The sequence below is a fragment of the Patiria miniata genome, unplaced genomic scaffold (assembly GCF_015706575.1).
Source record: "Patiria miniata isolate m_02_andy unplaced genomic scaffold, ASM1570657v1 HiC_scaffold_9, whole genome shotgun sequence".
Lineage (NCBI taxonomy): Eukaryota > Metazoa > Echinodermata > Asteroidea > Valvatida > Asterinidae > Patiria > Patiria miniata.
Window position 1 is genome coordinate 5,509,535 of NW_024037076.1, and position 19,431 is coordinate 5,528,965.

The window sequence follows — 19,431 nt, forward strand, 5'->3', positions numbered from 1 at the left end:
TTTTTCTTTTCTGTCTCAGCAACATGAACAGGAGCAGGGGTCAGGTGCGCCACCTCCCCCTCATCCATCATATCCCTCCCAAAGGGAGTCTGGTGACCCCCGGGAGATTCGACGGGAGGCCAGGGATGGTCCCGATCAGCAAGACGGCCGCAGCGGCCCTCCCAGAGAGATCAAGAGACAAGAATCCAACAACAGGAGAAGCCCAGACGACTGGGAGTCCGCTCAGGTGGAGAGCAGAGAAGGGCGGGGTGGGGAGCCGAGAGATGGGCGTGGTGTGGAGCCGAGAGATGTGCGTGGTGGGGAGTTGAGAGATGGGCGTGGTGGGGAGCAGAGAGATGGGCGTGGTGTGGAGCCGAGAGATGGGCGTGGTGGGGAGCTGAGAGATGGGCGTGGTGTGGAGCCGAGGGATGGGCGTGGTGTGGAGCCGAGAGATGGGCGTGGTGGTGAGCCGAGAGATGGACAGGGTGGTGACACCACAAAGGACGGCAGACTCGGCGGGGAGGTGCGGACAGCTTGGACAGCACCTGAAGGTCCACCACAAGAACCAAAAGCTGCACCCCAACCACCAGGTAAAGAACCAATTGTTTCACCCCGAGTCATAACCTACTGATATCTATGTTTATTTTGTATGCAGCAGGCAGAGAGTATGAGAGTATGTCACAAACTACAAACTCAAATTTCCCCAAATATAGTTGGTTTGTACTCCTTGTACCTTACAGGCATGGCGTATTGCAACTCAACACTCAGGAATAGTTGTCCAACGAGTGACGCGCGCACTTATCTCTGGAATCTATTCAAAAGTGCTGGTCTAGATTTTTATAAAAAAAACTCACAATTTCCCATATTTTTTTGTACGATGGAAGCTACGGAAAAGAACTGTCTTAGCAAGAGGTATTTACATATGTACATTTATTTATTCGAAGGTGCATACCCACAAGCCAGACGAGGTGATGGCAGAACGGATAATCAAGAAATGAAACCAACCCCATCCTCAGTCCCAGATAAGCCCCAGCCAGTCCCTCTCATGGAAACCCAGCCTCAACCCCACTTTGAGTCAGAGAGGAGGAGATATCCCGATCCAGACAGAGGAGGCAGGAGATATGATTCTCGGTCTGGTGGCAGCGGGCGGGATGGCCGCCAGCCCCAGCATCCCAACAGATCCAGACAGGAATCTGACATGGACAGATATGATGATAGAGTCCCTGGCAAGGGGGACAGTGGGAAGCATTATCATGAGCAACGGAGGAGTAGTTCTGATCACAAAGAGGGTGTGAATCAGCAGGCTGAGCGTCAAGCTGCGGAGCCGTCACCAAAAGAGCGACAGTCCAATACCGATGGCAAAGCTGCAGACAGCATCCGTGGGGGATTCTCAGAGAAGCCAAAACAAGGATCTGGGGAGCATAAAGCCTGGTCTCAGTCTGGTAAGCGTCAGGATGACAGGCAGGTATCAGAAGGCAAACAGCGCAAAGGAAGCGATAGTAAGGAGACGGGTCAGCGGGACCGAAGAGACAGAATCAGTTCCGCTGGCCATCAGGAATCCCCTGAAGGCAGGTCAAGAAATGATGGCGAGGCAAACAAGAAACGGGATGCAGTGGCTGATCTGGGTAAAAAGCCAGGGCATCAGAAAGAGCCTGCTGAGAGGAAGAAATGGCAAGAGCCGCCAAGGCTCACCCCTTCCACTACTGAGCAGAGAAAGGAAGGATCTACAAGGCCTGATGCATCAACTGCAGTTTCAGGTGATGCTGTCAAGGATAAAAGTAGCTCAGACAAGAACGATAAAAAGAGTGATGCTGGTTCAGTATCCGACAAATCTTCAGTTGATACGGTTGAGAGCAAAAGTTGCAAAGATGCAAAAGACCCCACAGTTGACAAGGGTAGGGAGTCAAGCAGACTCAGACGAGACAGATCAGACAGACGAGAGAAATCAGACAGACCGATCAGACCGGACCAGCCATATAGAAGAGACAGAGGAGAGAGGCCAGATAGACCTCCACGAGGAAGGAGAGATGGGCCTGTTGCTGATAGGAGAGATTCCAGGGGGCGTGGGACCAGAGTAGATTCGGGTCGCAGCCGGGGTCGCGGCTCAAGACCCTATGGCTCGGGTTATTCAAAGGGAAGAGGGGAGCGTCGCTATCAACCATATGAAGGCCGAAGACCAACTCCAAGTGAAGATTTAGAGGACGTTCCAAACCTCAATTTAGAAACTGTGGATGAGGCTGCCCCAGCTAAAGAAGCCATATTAAAACAAGGATCTAAAGGAGATGACAAAGAAGCAATAGAAAAGAAAGAAGTTGCTGCAAGTGAGGATGGGGTGATGAGGGAGAGCCATTCAGACGGGAGTGTGTTTAAAAGTGGAGAAAAACGAGGATTTGTGCCGAGAGGAGAGCCTTCTAGAAGAGGCCGTGGCAGGGGAGGCTCTAGTAGTAATCGTGGAAGGGGAGGTCCACAAAATAGGAGTGCAAGTGCTATGCATATGGGAAGAGATTCATATCGGGACCGGGATGGCTACAAGGGACGGGATTTCAGAGGCAAGGACAATTACCGGGAATGGGATGGTGACAGGGATAAGGACAACAGGGACACTAAACGGGATAACAGCAGAAGAGATGATGAAGTCTCTGATAGGAAACCACCAAGAGACCAATATGAACGATCTGATATCAGGAGGGGGAAACCTGGTAAAGGAAGCCGCGTGGAGCAAAGGTTGCGCCCTGAGCGTCCACCAAGATTCCAGAACACAAGAGGGAGGGGCAGAGGACGTGGGGGACGGGAACCCAGAGGTCGTGGAGGACCTGTTAGGAACCCAGCACCACGGACAAGCAGCAGTAGTGAAGGAGCAATCACGTCTGCTGCCTCAACTAAGCCAGCCCTGACCAAACAGAACTCCTCAGATCTGAACAATGAGGAGTGGGAAACCGCCTCAGAGAGCAGCGACTTCAACGAGAAGAGGGAGAAGACGGAAGAGAAGAAGGAGAAGCCGTCGCAGGAAGCCTGGACGGAGTCCAAGGAGAACATCCAAGTCAATCATAGCAGCAATAACAGCATCAACGGAGGATCGGGAGCCAAGAAAGGTCCGACTGGACAACGACCAACTGGAGACAGATTCTACAGGAGCAGTGGACGAACTGAACCAGGTAAAATTAGCATACTAAATAATTACTTTTATAAAAGCTTTCAAAAGTCCATGAAACAAACAAGTGGCTTAAAAATGGTCATCTGTTTCCAGTGCTTTTGAATTTAGAATGTTCTTTTTGAGAATGTGGCTCATTCCCATGATGTTGCCCATAACTGGCTGCTTACAAGTGCAGGGCCAGTTCATACTAACATAGTTTTAGTGTGAAGCACATTTGTGTGAAGTATGAACCGACCTTCGGTGTGTGCAGTATTCCCATTGAGAAAATACTGACATCAGTACGGACATAAGTTCCAGTTTGAATAGGCCTTGATTGCTGTTAAGCTTTCCAAGGGTTCAAAACTTTGCAAATGCTTCTTAAAGGGAATGTACAACTTTTGCTGCAATTTTCAGAAATAAATAGATTTGGAGGATTAGTATGTTATAGCAAATACTGTTAAACAGACTTGTTTCACGTTTTGGGCTTGTAGATGCTGGAAAAACCAAGAAAACCATTCATTTTCTTGAAGTCTGGTTCCCCGACCCGACTTAGGATAAAACTGAGAAACGTAAAGACTTTGGGGAATTGTAAAGTCAAAGAATCACTCTAGCAGGTTTGTAACCCTTCACAGGTGTGTAATCTATTGCAAAGAAAATGCGGAATAACTAAATATGAAAAATAGGAGCAGTTTCTGAAAAAAAGCCAGTTTTTTCCAACGCTGGTCGGCCGACCAGCGATGGAAAAATACAGTTTTTCTTGAAAATGTCAGCACACCAGGAGCCACGATTTTACAGGATGCTTTAGACTGTCAATCCCTGACAATTTAGTGAGGTATTTCGTGATAATTTGATCATTTCGTTTTTTGATGTTTGCAAATGTTGTATCTTCCCTTTGAGTCTAAAAGCAGTACAGTAAAAAGAACATTTTTCTCTTCACCACAGATGGGCACGAGTCCACAGGGAAGAGCGGGAGCAACCAGCGCGATGGAAGTCGCAGCTCATCGTCGCGGGGAAGCGGCTCATCGGGAAGTCGAGCAGGGGACCGGCGAGTGCCTGGTAACGGTAGCAGCAGCAGCAGCGGTGGCGGCGGAGGTGGGGCTAATAACAGGAGGTCTGGAGGTAAAAGCGGGCCTGTGTCCACACAGCGGAAGCCCGACGGCCGACCCGTAAGGGAAGAGAAGGTTTTCAGAGTGGATAGTGTGCAGCTCAAGGATCCTACTGCTGTCAAGGTACTCAAACTAGGCATTAGCATTCTAAGGGCCGATTCACATTGGCAACTTTCACAAGCAACTTGTTGGCAGCCAAATTGTTGCGTCCGTGCAACAAGGTCGTATCTCCTAAAATGGGCAGTACATGAAACGCGAGTTTCAGAATGTGAAAAGGTCTGTCTCACTTAAAATAACCCGGATGTACACACAAAGTCAAAGGACGTCAAGATACAACCTTGTTGCACGGACCGTATTCGTGCGGGATACGTCTTTGTTGCAGAATCGAGTTACGACCTTGTTGCACTGATGCAATGAAATGCACTGTAAGGAACTCCTCGAGATTAACAAAGTTTAATTTCCTTATAACGTATGCAAATTCCTCAAAACATTTCACACATTTAAAATTTGCCTGTCATTTTCTTCTTAGAGATTACTTAGCACAAGTTGCCTCTAAATTAACTTCAGTGACATGGTGTTGCCTATCAAAAAACAAAAGCAAACAGTTAGGTCCTGGGAAGAGCCATGTCAATAAACAATGTGGTATTAAAGGAAAGGGTTAAAAGTTTTATGATACCAAATTTGTAGAGTTTGGGTAGGCCTGGGAGGGTAGAGTGAGTTGCATACTCGCCCAGCGGCAGTTTTGAGTGATTTCTGCTCCATTGCCTATGGAGTTCAGACAATTCATGCATTGTCAAAGACTGTCTTGCACCAAATTACTTGTTACTCAACCATCCCAAAACATCCGAGACTCAAAGGCCGGGCTGAATAGCAACTGAAAGGTCTCAGATGCAATACGGAATGTGAGCTGCCAGATGATGTTGTGATTTGATGAGTACATGATTACACTCTATCCACTACCCATGACTGATGGCATGCCCTTTGACAAGTAAATGCTGTTATAAAAAGAACCAAATTGTGTTACCATCTGTGTACCCCAGAAACAGATGCCCTCTGTTAGCATCAACGTGGTGTTCCAGTGTGTGGTTTTTAATCACTTTGCTTCATTTCAATATCTACTCCTCTAGTCGTCGAGTACATCACAAATCCTTCCAAGACCTTTCTACAAGTCCGTCACTTGAAGTTTGCCAGTCCCGAGTCGAGTCTCAAGCTATTCAAATGAACTGCGTCAAAAGTCATTAATGCACCAAGCCGTAGTGGCCTCCGTTCCAGTAACAACCTAAGAGTTCCATGCACATTCAAAAAGGCAGGGGACAGGGCCTTCGCAGTGTCTGGTCCCCGACGCTGGAATTCCTTGTCACACAACATCCGCAACATCAGTTCTCTTGACAACTTTAAGGGCAGACTGAAAACTGATCTGTTCTCTCCACATAATCTGTAACTTGTCTTCTGGAGTTGTTCTTAGTCGCGCATTGATACTGGCGAAAATGCGCGCTATAAATCATGTTATTATTATTACCTTGTGATGGACTTGTGATGGACTCTATGGCAAAACTGTCACTCGTCTCCCCTGTCCCTGTTGACTTTCAGAATGCCCTGACTGACATGTCCAACTATGGCCTGGTCACCAACAAGAAGCCAGCGTCTGCGGTCATCTCTGGAAAGATCAGCGGTGCAGGCAACAACAACAGCAGCAGCAACAACAGCAGCAGCAACAGCAGCAACAGCAGCAGTGCCAGCAAGGTCAAGACAACAGCAGAGAAGAAACGAGAAACCATCGCCATGTACGATATCAACAACTTTGCCAGTGAGTTCTTGCAAGTTTCCATTCAGTTTTTTTTAGGATTTAAGTTGGCGTCCATTCGTGCAAGGCATAACCATTCAATGGTGAGAAGGCATTCACTCTTGTCAAATTCAGTAAAGAAGTTTTGTATTAATGTGCGAGCAATTCCAACCTTTTGTCATATTTGAAACATTGATACAAGAGTGATAATATGAGACTTGCTGACAGACCATGCATTGGCAATTCTATTTGATACCTGCACATTTTGCAAAGCAGAGAAACACCTTGCACAGGTAGTAATAGTAAATCTGTCCAACACATAGTCTCGTTTACATCTCCCCAATTTACCACTTTGAGACGGGATTATTTTTGCTGAAAATTTTGATTTTCAAAAAAGGCAAAATATAGCAGCCAGCTTCTAATATACAGCCAAACGCCACAAAATACTGATTCGCAAGAGTCATTTCAACTGTATTTGTACGATATTTCTTACCGCAACCTAATATTTTTCAACACTCGGGTGTGCTCACGGAGCGTAAATTGTAGAATAGGCCGTGCACAGTGACCCAGTTCAAGGTCAACACATGGTCCGCCTCCACGGACTGCTTGGACTTTGTGTGTGTGTACAAAACAAATGAGAGATTAGAGTGTTAAGACGTCACCCGGAGGCGAGTCTGGGCACGTTTGAAATTTTAACCCGTCAGCCGTGCTCGTGTATAAAAACAGCCAGATTGTGTTAACACGTCATCTGACGTGAACTGGTTTAACCAGTTCCAGTTCGCGTCAGATTATTCATAATGCAGCCAATCCCTGGCTGTCAAGCAGCTGGATTGGCAGAGGGCGCTATCAACAAGACAAACCAAATCTTTGGAACTACAGCTCTCGGACCCTGAGAAACTCCAAGCATACTTCACACACTCACATTAGCTTGGATGTAATAGCACACTCGAGGCATGCTAAATTTTCCTTGGGCCGAGCCAAGGTTCCCAAGATCGGATTTGACTCATCTTGTTGATTGTGCCTTCTACGGCCGCAGCTGCTTGACCGCGCTTACCAGGAACCCACTGTATTGGGAGAACAAAACCCACTGTATTGGGAGAACAAAACCCACATCTAGGACTTGTATTGTCAGCAGAAAAAAATAGTCCAAGACCTGAATTTCGAATTGCGATTATACAAGTATTGGGAAAATAAACTTGAGAACTGACTCTCCACATCAGGTGTCGTGGTTGTGGATGACAATCCCGAGGTGATAGTAGAGGACCCCAATGAGCTACTCACTCCTGACGAAGGCTTCCAAGAGGTGCGCTCCAAGAAGACCCAGAAAGAGCGCCAGAAGGCCCAGGAAGCCGAGAGGAAGAAACAGGAGACGCAGGCCCTTGCTGAGGTAGGTCGGTGCAATGTGGCACAGCATTGGCCCTCTATCTGAATTGCAAAGAGCTGGCCCTCTATCTGAACTGCAAAGTGCACTGCGTACCTTAAATCCCAAGAGCAAATTGAGGGCACAAAAGTTCCACTGATGGCAAATGTGCGCGCCCAAGTTAACCTTTGCAGGTAACGTGTGCACAGTATGTAAAAGTGACTTCAGTTTATTGGCATAGTTTGCTGAATACCTGTTTCAAGGGTATTGGTGGAAGGAAGATACTACAGTAAGATGCGGCAATGTTTCCCCTGCCCATTCAGTGTGAGGCGGCCCAAATTTCAGTGCCAGCCTCAAGCTTTTTCTGAGAGTATTGCGGCCTCGCACATAAAAAATAAAATAAATAGATACAAAAATATATTAAATCAGAGTGTTTTACCGAACATATATTTTTAATGTACAGAAATTTCAGTTCAGATATGTGTTATTTGCTCTCACAATTGCCAAAGTTGTCTATGAAAAGGTTACGAAACTGCTCTCACAACGCGGTGTACAAACGTGTACGAATGATCTGAGACCTTTGACGTCATATTAGGCACTACCCGTGTACATGAGTCTAGGAATAAGACTAGATTCCCCTATGATTTGCTAACTGATAATTGTCCCTTTTATGGATACTTGATATGTGTTGTATTTATGGGGCCCACAGTCCCAAAATGCTGCGCACATTCCAGTCTATTTGCAAAGGATCCATCAAGCACAGTGGGGCCTCGTATATGCGATAGTGATCACTGGTTTCGTACATACGGATTGCGTACCATTTTACACAACCTGGTAACCGCTAATTGTGGACAGGCTTAGCGTGGTCCGAATCCCGTGCCTACGGCCTGAAATAACAATAATAGGGTTATTATTTAATTGATGTTTGAATTTCGGATATGACCTCTACAGGCCATGAAGCAGACCCGCATCAATGCCCCCTCCAGCAAGCCCTCCCGCAGCCACTCCAAGCTCCCACCACGATTCAAGCAGCAGGTGAAGGAGTCCCCCAAGGAGTCCCCAAGCACTGCCTCTGCCAGCCGGGCGGTGGGGCCACTCAACAAGGCTCCTGGTACCAAGCCAATGACGACAGAGCCAGCAAATATGGGGCTGCTGATGGGCCCGTCTAATGTCATCATGCCAACTAGGAGCAGTGAGTTATATTCCTAAAGCTTTAAGACACTGTACCAAGAAAACACTGCCTAGCGGCAGCTACACTATACATCCAGAACTTTTGGAGAGCTGATGTAGAAATGGACTGATCTGAAGAAATTTGTGTATATTTCTTGCTTCGACATACTAAACTCATATATCACATTTTAGTTTTTTAACCAACATGTGAAATTTCAGCCTTTTTGGTTGAAGACAGAAAATGAAAATACTCAAGTTTTGAAGACTCAACCTGGATGCCAGAGTTAAGCCTACCATACATATAGTCACTTAAACTTACAAACTAGCATTTAGAAATCATAGGATTTTATTTTCCAGTGGCCACTAACCCTCCTACTATTTAAGAGGTCACCAATGGTCAAACATTTTTTCCTCATCTCCTGGCCTACTGTGTACAAACCAATGGGGGTCTTGACCAATATTGACCCAAGTAATAACAAGGCTGACAAGGCATAGCAAGTCAATATGTAGCGTCAATCTCAAATCTCCAGTGTCCCTTTTTCCAGGTGCTCTGTCTTCAGCTGCAGCCCAAACCCCTCCATTGATCAATGCCTGGGAGAAGCCTCTACAAGTGCCAGTGGCACCCCTCTCTAACTCCAACCAGAGCAGCCTGGTCAGCATGACCATGATGTCTGGCATGCCTGCCGTCAAGGCTCAGGGTGCTGGGCCTGGCAAACCTGACTCGGACCAGCACGACAGTGGAGTAGAGCTGAACAGCGACCACCATGGCTCCAACCCATCCTCACAGCGCAACTCGCCTAGCGCTGAGAGCAAAGTGGACAATCGGCTGATTCAGGTAATTAAACCTAACACAGCGGATTTGTTTTCCTTGGGGCTTGGACTTTAATAATGAATGGTGTTTACGAACCCTGACATTATTGCCTTGTTTTACGTGGGTTCCCTTATAACTCATGGTCACAAAACCAAGCTCACACGTTTATTCCAATGTATTCTGGACTGTTAACCCATTCACACCAATACAGGATAGTATTGCATTGTATGTTGAATAAAAAAAAAGAAGGGTGGGTAGTACATTGAGTAACGGCAAGATGGTGTGGAGAGATACTCATGTTTAGAGATGAAACTCTTCCGATTTTAATCGGAAATCCGACTTTTTGAATTTTCCAATGAAATTTCTGATTTTCTTACAAATGTGTTCCACAAAATTTGATTTTGTAACGATTTAACAACAAAATGTCATTTTATTTCAATCATAATTTCGAAAAAAAGTCGATGGAAATGACATGTTAGAATCATCGGGTACGTAGTTTTAATCTCTTTCACCCGTCGTTACTGCAGTGTTTCAACGGTAAAAACTCAGGTCATAACACTGCTCGGAGCCTTTTCCAGCTAGACGAAAGGTTAACATTGACATGGAAAAATCACTGTGTCGCAACGTCGCACAGTAATACAGTGTGATGCGTGCATGTACAGCTGCACACAATGATATGCGATGGTACCAGCGTACGTACCGCGTTGCGCGCACCGTCTGCCAGCACATGGCCGGTCGGGAACGGGTAGCCTCGTGAATGATCCAGTGGATAAAATCCATTATGTTGTGAGATTTTCTGAGGTGTCAGATTTAGTTGTACAAAATGAAATGCTTCAAAAATCATGATGCTTATCTCGAGGATAGCGATGGGAGCATTAGCGAAACATTTCACAGACATTTGTTAGAAGAGAAAGACGATAATGCCTGATTTTTCCCCACGTACGAATGCAAGTGGAGTAGTGGAGTTGTGTAGTTGAATCATGGACATGATTGAACTTGACACCAAGAATGGTGCCCTTGTCTTTCGGACTTTCTCAAGTAAGAAGTGACATCTTTGTTGATGTTCTTTAGTGCTCCCTTCAGTTCACTTGGGCACAATCTGCACCCTTGCACATCCATATTAGATTTGGTGCAGAAAATGGGTCAGAGGGTTGCCGCAGTTTTCACTGAGACTAGTTGCAAATTCGCTAGTAGTTAATTTGCCTTCGCATGAGTTACTATCATATACACCCTTGTGGGATCTGCTCCCAATTTCATGTTGCGACGCATGACATGTCGCAACTTGCAATGCGTCATATGATCCATTTCACAACACTTACATGTCTACAGGCGTGCAACTTTTCCTCAGATCAGCTGATATCCTCTTTTTTGACTTGCCATGTGTGCCATTCAAAATAGAAAAACACTGTACAAAGTCTTCAAAAAATTTGAATTTCCTCTTTTTTGTGACTTCCCATTTGCATGCCTGTTCTTAAGTTCCTTGACAATGGCTTGAAACACATCGCAAGTTATGACATGTCTAGTGGTCATCACAAAACAAGAAGCGTCTGTTTGTTAGCCAGTTTTATTCCATAAATATTGCATAAACGAGACTTTAATTCGGAGACAATATGTGTGAAGTTGTAAATGGAAAATGCATCAAAGTAACTAGGAATTCTGGAATATTGCAGTTGAAATTTCAAAGTAGCTATACAGTCCACCGCAAGCTTGTTTTCCTTTAAAACTGCATCATACTGCATTTTGTTTCAGGTTTAAAAAAGTTTTTGAGAGGAGACCCGACGACTCTGTGCTGAATATCAGAGGACTATTTATTGAACGGTGAATAAATACATATCAATCACCATGTTGTGCTATAGATATACCTACGACGCGTTGCACTTGCCACGTGTTTTGTGAATGAATCGCAGGACGTGTCGCATTGTAGGGATACGATGCGTCGCAGTGCTGCGATGCATCATAAGTTTTGATGAGTTTCATGAAATCGGGTGCTGGTCACTCACCACTGGAATGCACCACAGTGCTATAGAGGCATTGGCTTATAACATTAAATTTCTCTCAAAATTGTGTAGGAGCTGATGGCCAGTCATATTAGACAGCAGTCACAACAGCAGCCACAGCAGATGAGCTCCTCGGGAGACCTCCCTGCTTCCAGCGAGTGGTCATCATCCCAGCTGATGAACCTAGATGCCCCAGCTGTCTCCTCCCATCCCTCGGTTAGTCAGGAGGCAGGCCGCAGCAGTGACCTAGGCAGGCCAGATCTCGGGATACCAGATATTGGATCGTTTGTCAGTTCAGGAGAGACCATCGGGATTGGCAAAAGTAACCTGGCACTTTCAGGAATGGTAAGTGACTGCACAGTCTAGTATTATATCCGTCAGAAGTAGACTCACTGAAATCACATTAATTGATGGTAGCCCTGATTCCGAAGCAGTAGCTGGTCGGACAAGCTTACATTCTTGACAAAATGCTTATCAGAACTTATCTTGCTTTCCTACAGAGTTTGGGAACCGAGCCATCATCCAGTGCAGTGCCATCATCAAGCGCATCAGTGTCTCACATTCCCCAAACCATTGAACTGCCCAAGAGTGTCACCCAGCCACACCCAGTCACCTCCATGCCGGAGGATCTGACGCAGAGGCTAGCATCGGCCAAGCACCTGTGGGACCTGCCTGTCCTCGGAGCCAATCCTGGCCGGGGTGAAAGTGCCCTGTCCCCCTCTGGCATGGCTGTCAATCCAGCACCTGTCTCCAGTCATCAGGCCATGGGAGAGAGCAATCTGGACCCGTCAGATGTTGATGAAGAAACTCTGCAGATGGAAAGTGAACTGCTGACTGATGTTGCCCCTTCTCAGCCATCTTCATCGCACCACCCACTGGTTTCTGACAGCAGCATGATGATGCCAGCGATATCCAGCAGCAGCGAGGCCAACTTCTCAGAGTTTTCGCACAGCTCCAGCTTGTCTGTAGTGGAGAGTGTAGCCACCACGACAGTTGCCAGTAATTATGGGGAGCTCAATCCAGAAAGAATGGTTCTATCCCATTCCAGTAGCTCCGCAACCTCCTATGCACCCTTAACATCCTCATTCACATCAAGCATGTCCTTCACGTCTTCTGGTGTCTCCAGCAACATCTCGAATCCGGCTCTTGTATCCGAGTCCAGAATCTTGCAGCTGCCTGGCAGCAACATGGGAAACAAGAATCTCTCCATGTATACCGCAATCCCTAACCAGCCCCTTGCCGGGCAGTCGGTGAATCCGGCCACCTTGCTTTACCCTTCCATGATTGGCCTGGATGGCAAGGTCACCACGCCGGACCAGAACAAGATGCAGCCATTTGCCTTTGCCCGGCCGGCAGTCCTCCTTGCACCCACCCAGACGGTACAGGTCAGCAGTGCACAGCCGCAAGGACAAGGGGCCAATGCCTCTCAGTCAATGTTTGGGGCCCAAGGCTCATCAAATCACTTATTCTCAGCTTTCCCGACAGGTGATGCCACAGCACGGCTGATTCAACCCCCACAAGCCTATGCCCAACCCCAGTACAATGTCTCCGTCATTCAGCCCAACTCTGGGACACTCCCGTTCAACTTGAACCAGACTCCCAATATTGCCCCGTCCCCACCAGCGGCTGCCGCACAGCAGTCTTTTGCTCCCCTGAGCTTCTTGCAGCCCAATCTGACAGGATCTGTCATTGCATCGTCCCTCAGCCAGCCGTCAATGGCCAGCAACCAGTCTTACCTGTCCTATGGGTCAGCAGCTTTCACACGACCAGAGATGAATATGCAGAGCAGTGCCATCAAACCGCAGAGTTCCTTCAATGGGTTGTCCACAGTTACAAAGACAGTTGCCAGTGTGCCCTATGGGACTCTGCCAAGCATCAACATGCAGCAACCTCCAGTCTATGGTCAGGTGAGTGCATTGTTTATGGCGAAATCAATCAAATAGGACATAAAAGACCACACAGAATAGTAGGTCACCAATGTTTAATAAGAGTGTTACACAAAGTATTGAGATTTATGGAAACAGTAGGTAAATGATGATATAAAAACAGAGTGTAAGCATCGTGTTTCTTTAAAATTCATAAATGTTTCTACAAATGTGTCAAAATGTATAAATGTATTTATAAATTTCTGAATTTCATCTCATAAATAGTACGTTATTTTTTTATGTTCAGTACAATGGCATACTATACATCTTTAGTTTGCTCGAGAGTTTGTGTATAGCTTCACTTAATTTGGTTTGATTTTTTCTATGACAGCGTGCTGCAACGCCAGTGGGCAGCCAGACACGTCTTCTCGGGAATGCCCTGGTGACACCCATTTTGCAATCTAACATCCACCAAGCCCAACAGCCTGCGTCATTCTTCACCACCAATCCTGGCCCAACTCAGCATTCCGCTGCTGTTGGGTCTGCCGGTTCCACAAACTTCTTCAACTCCCTGAATTCCCTGACGAGCAACCGCCAAGCAGCAGCAGCAGCGGCAGCTGCAGCAGTCCAGCCACCACAGGGAGCCCAGCACTTGCAGTCACTTGGCACGGTTCAGATTCAGCCAGCAGGACCTGCCCAACCACAACCAATGCAGCAGCAGCAGCAGCAACAGCAGCAACATCAGCAACATCAGCAACATCACCCCCAACCAGCACAACTACACTACCAGAGTCAGGGTAACCTGCAGTTTTCTCAATCTGCTGCTGTTGGGCCCTATGGCAGCCAGCCAGTAACAGCTCGCATCACTGGTCACAGTGGGGCTATAGGGATGGATAGGAAGCCCATGTTGGACATGCCAGTACCATCATCAGATGAGTCGTCCCTGATGTCCTCGCCCAAGAGTAGTGACATGCAGCAACATGTCGATGCCAAGCCATTCAGCCCCAATCGAATTTCAGGGGCATCACAGCCGCCAGAGCCCCAGCGCTCTAGCTCCCGCTCAGATGTGCCCTCTGTAGTCTCCATCAACCAGCAGTTTGGAAGTGGTAGCCAGCAGTTTGGAAGTGGTAGCCAGCAGTTTGGAAGTGGTAGCCATCAGGTCTTGAAGCCGACATTCCCAAATGTACCAACCCAAGCAGTGCGTCAGCAGTTTGGGGTTCAAAATCAGCAGTTTCAGCAGCAGCAACCACAGCAGCAGCAACAGCAACAGCAGCAGCAACAGCAGCAGCAGGCATCGTTTATGCCACGTGTACCAGCATCCACACAAGCAGCACCTCGTGGAATGACGGTAAGGCCTGGGCCTCCACCACAGCCATCCTCACAGATGCAACCACAAGGGTTCCCATCTCAGCCTGTGCCTCCCCAACTGATGCGCTTTCCTGCAGGAGCTCAGATGAGATTCAGACCGCCAATGCCACAGGCTAATGTCATGCCCCAGAGGATGCCGACATCTTCTGCAGCTGCTGCAGGTCCAGCTCCAAGATCAGTTGATAGCCAGACGGGGAGTTCTGTCTCCCAGAGTGGTGGCTTCCAGCGTAAGTCAACACCATCAGCAGGTCCGAGCAAGAGTGCTTCCAGTTTAGGAAACACAAGCACTTCTAAGCCCGGGCCTCCAGGAGAGTACAAACAACCCAGCTCTGAGGGTTCCAAGTCCACAGAGAGAGAAGCCTTGCTGGCCTCAACCAAAGCCTTCTTCACCAATCTTAAAAATCAGGAGTCCAGCAAGAGTAGCGGAAAACCCAGCGACAAGGCTTCCACAGAGAACAGTGGTGCTTCCCAGTCGGATGGGTCCCAAACCAGAGCCTCTGCCAACAAGAACTAAAACCAGACGGTTTCTGACGAAAATTTCATCAATTCCATCACAGAAATGATGGCAGCGGGCTTCTGTTTCTTTGATGTAGGTTAAGAATGTAAATTTATGTAGTATTTAGGTGATCAGGATTTAATTTGGTTGCAGTCCAATGCAGATTGTGAAAATTAATAGGATTCATCTGTAGAAACGTATTTCTGATGTAAAACCTCTTGATAAGATCAAAGTTTTTGTCTTTTCTTATAAGTTCAATTTTACCTCACTTTCAAGTAGAAGTTGTAAAGAAAAATCAGACCATAAAATGCATTGTACATAGGTGTATAGAAGGTTCCTTCAAAGTGGTCTTGATGAAAGTCAAAATGAACCAAAGCAAGGTCCTGAAAAGGTTGATCGTGTATAAAAACCATGATCATGTTGACCTTGCCTTTCTTTTCAGAAAAAGGTCACTTCGGGATTGAGTAGTATTGCTGTAGAATCCCTTGTATCCTTATTGAGGCCTTTCTCCTCGAAGTCGTGCACATTATATTATCAGGTCAGTGAAGTTGATCTGTACATGTATAAATCAATTAGCATATTCCATGGTTTGTGTGAAAATTTCAATTTGTTTGGTCAGAGAATGATCCGAGTGCCATGACATTTATTACCCAGGAAGCAAAGAACAGTTTTGTCGGTGTGTGTATTGTACATGATAGATAACTTATTTAATTACTAAAACCATTTTTGTTTTCTTCAAAAGCTGATTTTGGAAAGTGCCACGACCATGTTATCAGTAGTTGCAGTTGGCCAGCGCAAATACAAATTGCAGTGCACGAGAGTTTTTAAGTTGCACTTTAGGTCAGGTGGTGGTTGTTTTGGTCGCTCATGTTGTTTTACATGTACGGTAGAACTTGTGAAATATTGCACTTTTGAAGAATATGCATAGTATCTGCCAAGCAAAAACTGGATGCATCTATTTGTATTCTACCATGAAATGTGTGTGCATTCTTCTTTCATGCACTGAATGTTTATGTTTGATAGCAATAGACTTATACATGTAGCTGAATTGAACGATAGACTAGCGCTGCCACAGTTATATTTAGAAAGTATTTTAACATCATAATGCTTTTGGTTTTTGTTCGTTTACTTAAAACATACTCCCTTTTGTGGGATGAACATTCATATCAGTTTATAATTTAGTTAACTTTAACGTGTGTTTGTGATAATTCTTTGAAAAATTGGTGCATTTGTCAAGCGTGATCTTTCCCTGTGCAGAGAAAAATTGTAAATAACTGTTAATGAATATTCAAGACGATCGTAATTTTTAAGGATTATTTCTTGAACTTATGTACTTGTTGAATAAGATTGACATTTCATCCTTTGTGGGTTTTTTTGTTTTAGTGTCTCCAGATTCTGAAGACTTGGTGTTCCAATTTATCATTGAGAAATGTTTGTAAGTCCGTCTTCGAAGGCAGATACAATAAGATGGTGGAATTGTTCCAATAGGCAAAACAATCCATAGAGTCTGCATGAAAAGTATTACTTTCAAAGTTGAGATTAAGATAGGCATGGTAATTTGGTATTTTATATTTCATGTTTGTACAGCGAAACTTTTGTTACGATGTCCTATGCAATTTGGGACATTGTGCCGATTGCATTGTGTGCTTTAATAAGCAAATGAAAGTAAAAAGCTCAGAATGTACAATGTATCAGTTTTGAGATATCATCACTTGACCCAAGTGACGTATTGTACTTTTGAAGTGTGTTTATATTAAAAAGGATGTTTGTAACAAAGTTTCAACTGTACCAAATATTACCTTATATTTCTTCCTTTCTTGTGATATCATTAACAGGGCTTAATTTATAGTATTTAAATGTATACATAGAGTAACAATTTAACTGTAAGGAAAATATAAAGTATTAGTTTTGATTAAACTGTTTGAATTTTTTTTGTTTTGAAAATTTGGGTTTTTGGTCATGGACCAAACATCGCTGCTGCATGTGTACTGTTGCATTGTCGGCGTTTACCTGTTTAGATGTCTCTTCAGTTTTAGTCGCAGTTTGTTTGACGAATTTTACCATTTCACGACTTAGTAAGTGCCGTTTGATGATGAAGTCGTCTTTGATTAGTAGTGTATGAGTTGAATAAACTAAGCGAAAATAACTCTTGTTTATGCAGCAAAGCATAAGTCGCATTGGCCATCTTTCTGAATATAGGAAAGAGGCATTCTTGTTGCCATTACCGGCTTTTTGTATAAAAAATTAATGTAGGAATCTTGTTTGATTTCTACAGTTGTATATGTATAGTGTTTAAAACCATTCTCATGTTTCACGAATGGTATGGTACCACTTAAGTGGATGCCTGGGTACCTTTGTGTAAACACTGCATTCTTTTGGTGGGCACTCTTGGCTCACCAGCTCTATAGAAAAATATTAATGAATTCAGAATGTAGAGGTCAAAAGTCGATTAAAAAAATGCTATGTTGCAATTTAAAGGATGATGTTTGTTTCACAACATTTGTTGGTTGTTAAGTTGTACACCCTCCCCTTTCTACTTATTTTATTTTGAATGACTGGCAACGTAAAAGGCATTGTTCCTTGTTAAAAAAAAGAAACTGGTACACATGCATGTGCAAGTACAGTCAACTCGTTTATAGGAGCACGGTTTTAACGAGATTTCGGTTAAGACGAGCATATTTCGTCCCGACCGAAGTGTGCTTATTACTATGAGGGACAAAATGTACATGTATTCCGTCGGGTAATGATACCGTGTAAGAAATTTGGTGAAAATAGAAAAATGACAGAACCACTATCGCCCCTAGTACCTCTAGCGGCGACCACTATCGCCCCTACGGTTGTTTGCAGGCCAGTAAATCGGTCCAAAATTGCCTACGCCGGCTAAATCATGATTTGCATGCCCTCGTTATTTGAGCATATTGTGGGCCATGAACTTGAGGGTTTGTAAAAAAAATATTCTTTTTTTTTTAAGCGTACGTGGCCGTCCACAAGTCACATTGGAATCTGTTCAAGGGCCCCTTAAGGCATCTTTCCTGCAAGTTTGAAACGATTTCACTTTTTTTTTTTGTCCAAAATTAAAAAAAAAATGCAAGGGGCTAGCGTTACATTTTTCATCAAATTGGGCCAAAAAAATTGACTTTTGGAGGTAAGGGGAGCACCAATCAATATTCAAACGCCCAATATTTTGATTTTGGGAAAAACAGTTAACATTTTTGACTGATTTTATCTAATTGTATCCCTGAAAATTGGCAAATATGCAAGGGGTTAGTCTTACATTCAAATTTGGCCAAATACTGACCTTGATCGCCCCTAGCGGTACGTACCTCTGGGGGCGACCCTTATTAAGACGAGCATATTTCGTCCCGACCGAAGTGTGCTTATTACTATGAGGGACAAAATGTACATGTATTCCGTCGGGTAATGATACCGTGTAAGAAATTTGGTGAAAATAGAAAAATGACAGAACCACCCTTATTGATCGCCCCCAGCGGTACGTACCTCTAGGGGCGACTGTGTTGGTCGCCCCCAGCGGTAAACCGCTACGGGCGACTATCGTTGGTCGCCCCCAGCGGTATATCGCTAGGGGCAACTATTGTTGGTCGCCTCCAGCAATACGTACCTCTAGGGGCGACTGTTGTTGCGCCTACAGCGGTATACCGCTACGGGCGACGATTGTTGAGCGCCCCCAGCGGTACGTACCTCTAGGGGCGACTGTGTTGGTCGCCCACCGAGCGGTATACCGCTACGGGCGACTATTGTTAGTCGCCTCCATCGGTATACCGTTACGGGCGACTATTGTTGATCGCCCCCAGCGTTACGTACCTCTAGGGGCGACTGTGTTGGTCGCCCCCAGCGGTATATATACCGCTATGGGCGACTATTGCTGGTCGCCTCCAGCGGTATACCGCTACGGGCGAGTGGGCGACTATTGTTGGTCGCCTCCAGCGGTACATACCTCTAGGGGCGACTGTTGTTGGTCGCCTCCAGCGGTATACCACTACGGGCGACGGTTGTTGAGAGCGCCCCCAGCGGTATACGCACCTCTAGGGGCGACTGTGTTGGTCGCCCCCAGCGGTATACCGATACGGGCGACTATTGTTGGTCGCCTCCAGCGGTATACCGCTACGGGCGACTATTGTTGATCGCCCCCCAGCGGTACGTACCTCTAGGGGCGACAGTTGTTGGTCGCCTCCAGCGGTATACCGCTATACGGGCGACTATTGTTGGTCGCCCCCAGCGGTATATCGCTTGGGCGACTATATTGTTGGTCGCCTCCAGCGGTATACCGCTACGGGCGACGGTTGTTGAGCGCCCCCAGCGGTACGTACCTCTAGGGGCGACTGTTGTTGGTCGCCTCAAGCGG

At 45.8% G+C, this 19,431-nt stretch overlaps 1 protein-coding gene and 1 non-coding gene across 2 annotated transcripts in view; both read left to right on the forward strand.

The window, feature by feature from the left end:
• Positions 1–17,548, forward strand: part of LOC119720669 (protein PRRC2C-like) — a 45,610-nt gene extending 28,062 nt beyond the window's left edge. The window contains 10 exon segments of the mRNA XM_038190459.1: positions 20–569; positions 924–3,134; positions 4,055–4,341; positions 5,809–6,025; positions 7,222–7,388; positions 8,313–8,553; positions 9,077–9,366; positions 11,412–11,684; positions 11,840–13,246; positions 13,596–17,548. Coding sequence (XP_038046387.1) covers positions 20–569; positions 924–3,134; positions 4,055–4,341; positions 5,809–6,025; positions 7,222–7,388; positions 8,313–8,553; positions 9,077–9,366; positions 11,412–11,684; positions 11,840–13,246; positions 13,596–15,086 — 7,134 coding nt within the window. The 3' untranslated portion in view covers positions 15,087–17,548.
• LOC119721126 lies at positions 5,128–5,193 on the forward strand. Its single transcript, XR_005270158.1, has one exon. It is a non-coding gene; the product is annotated as a small nucleolar RNA SNORD83 (small nucleolar RNA).
• Positions 17,549–19,431: the final 1,883 nt, after the last annotated feature.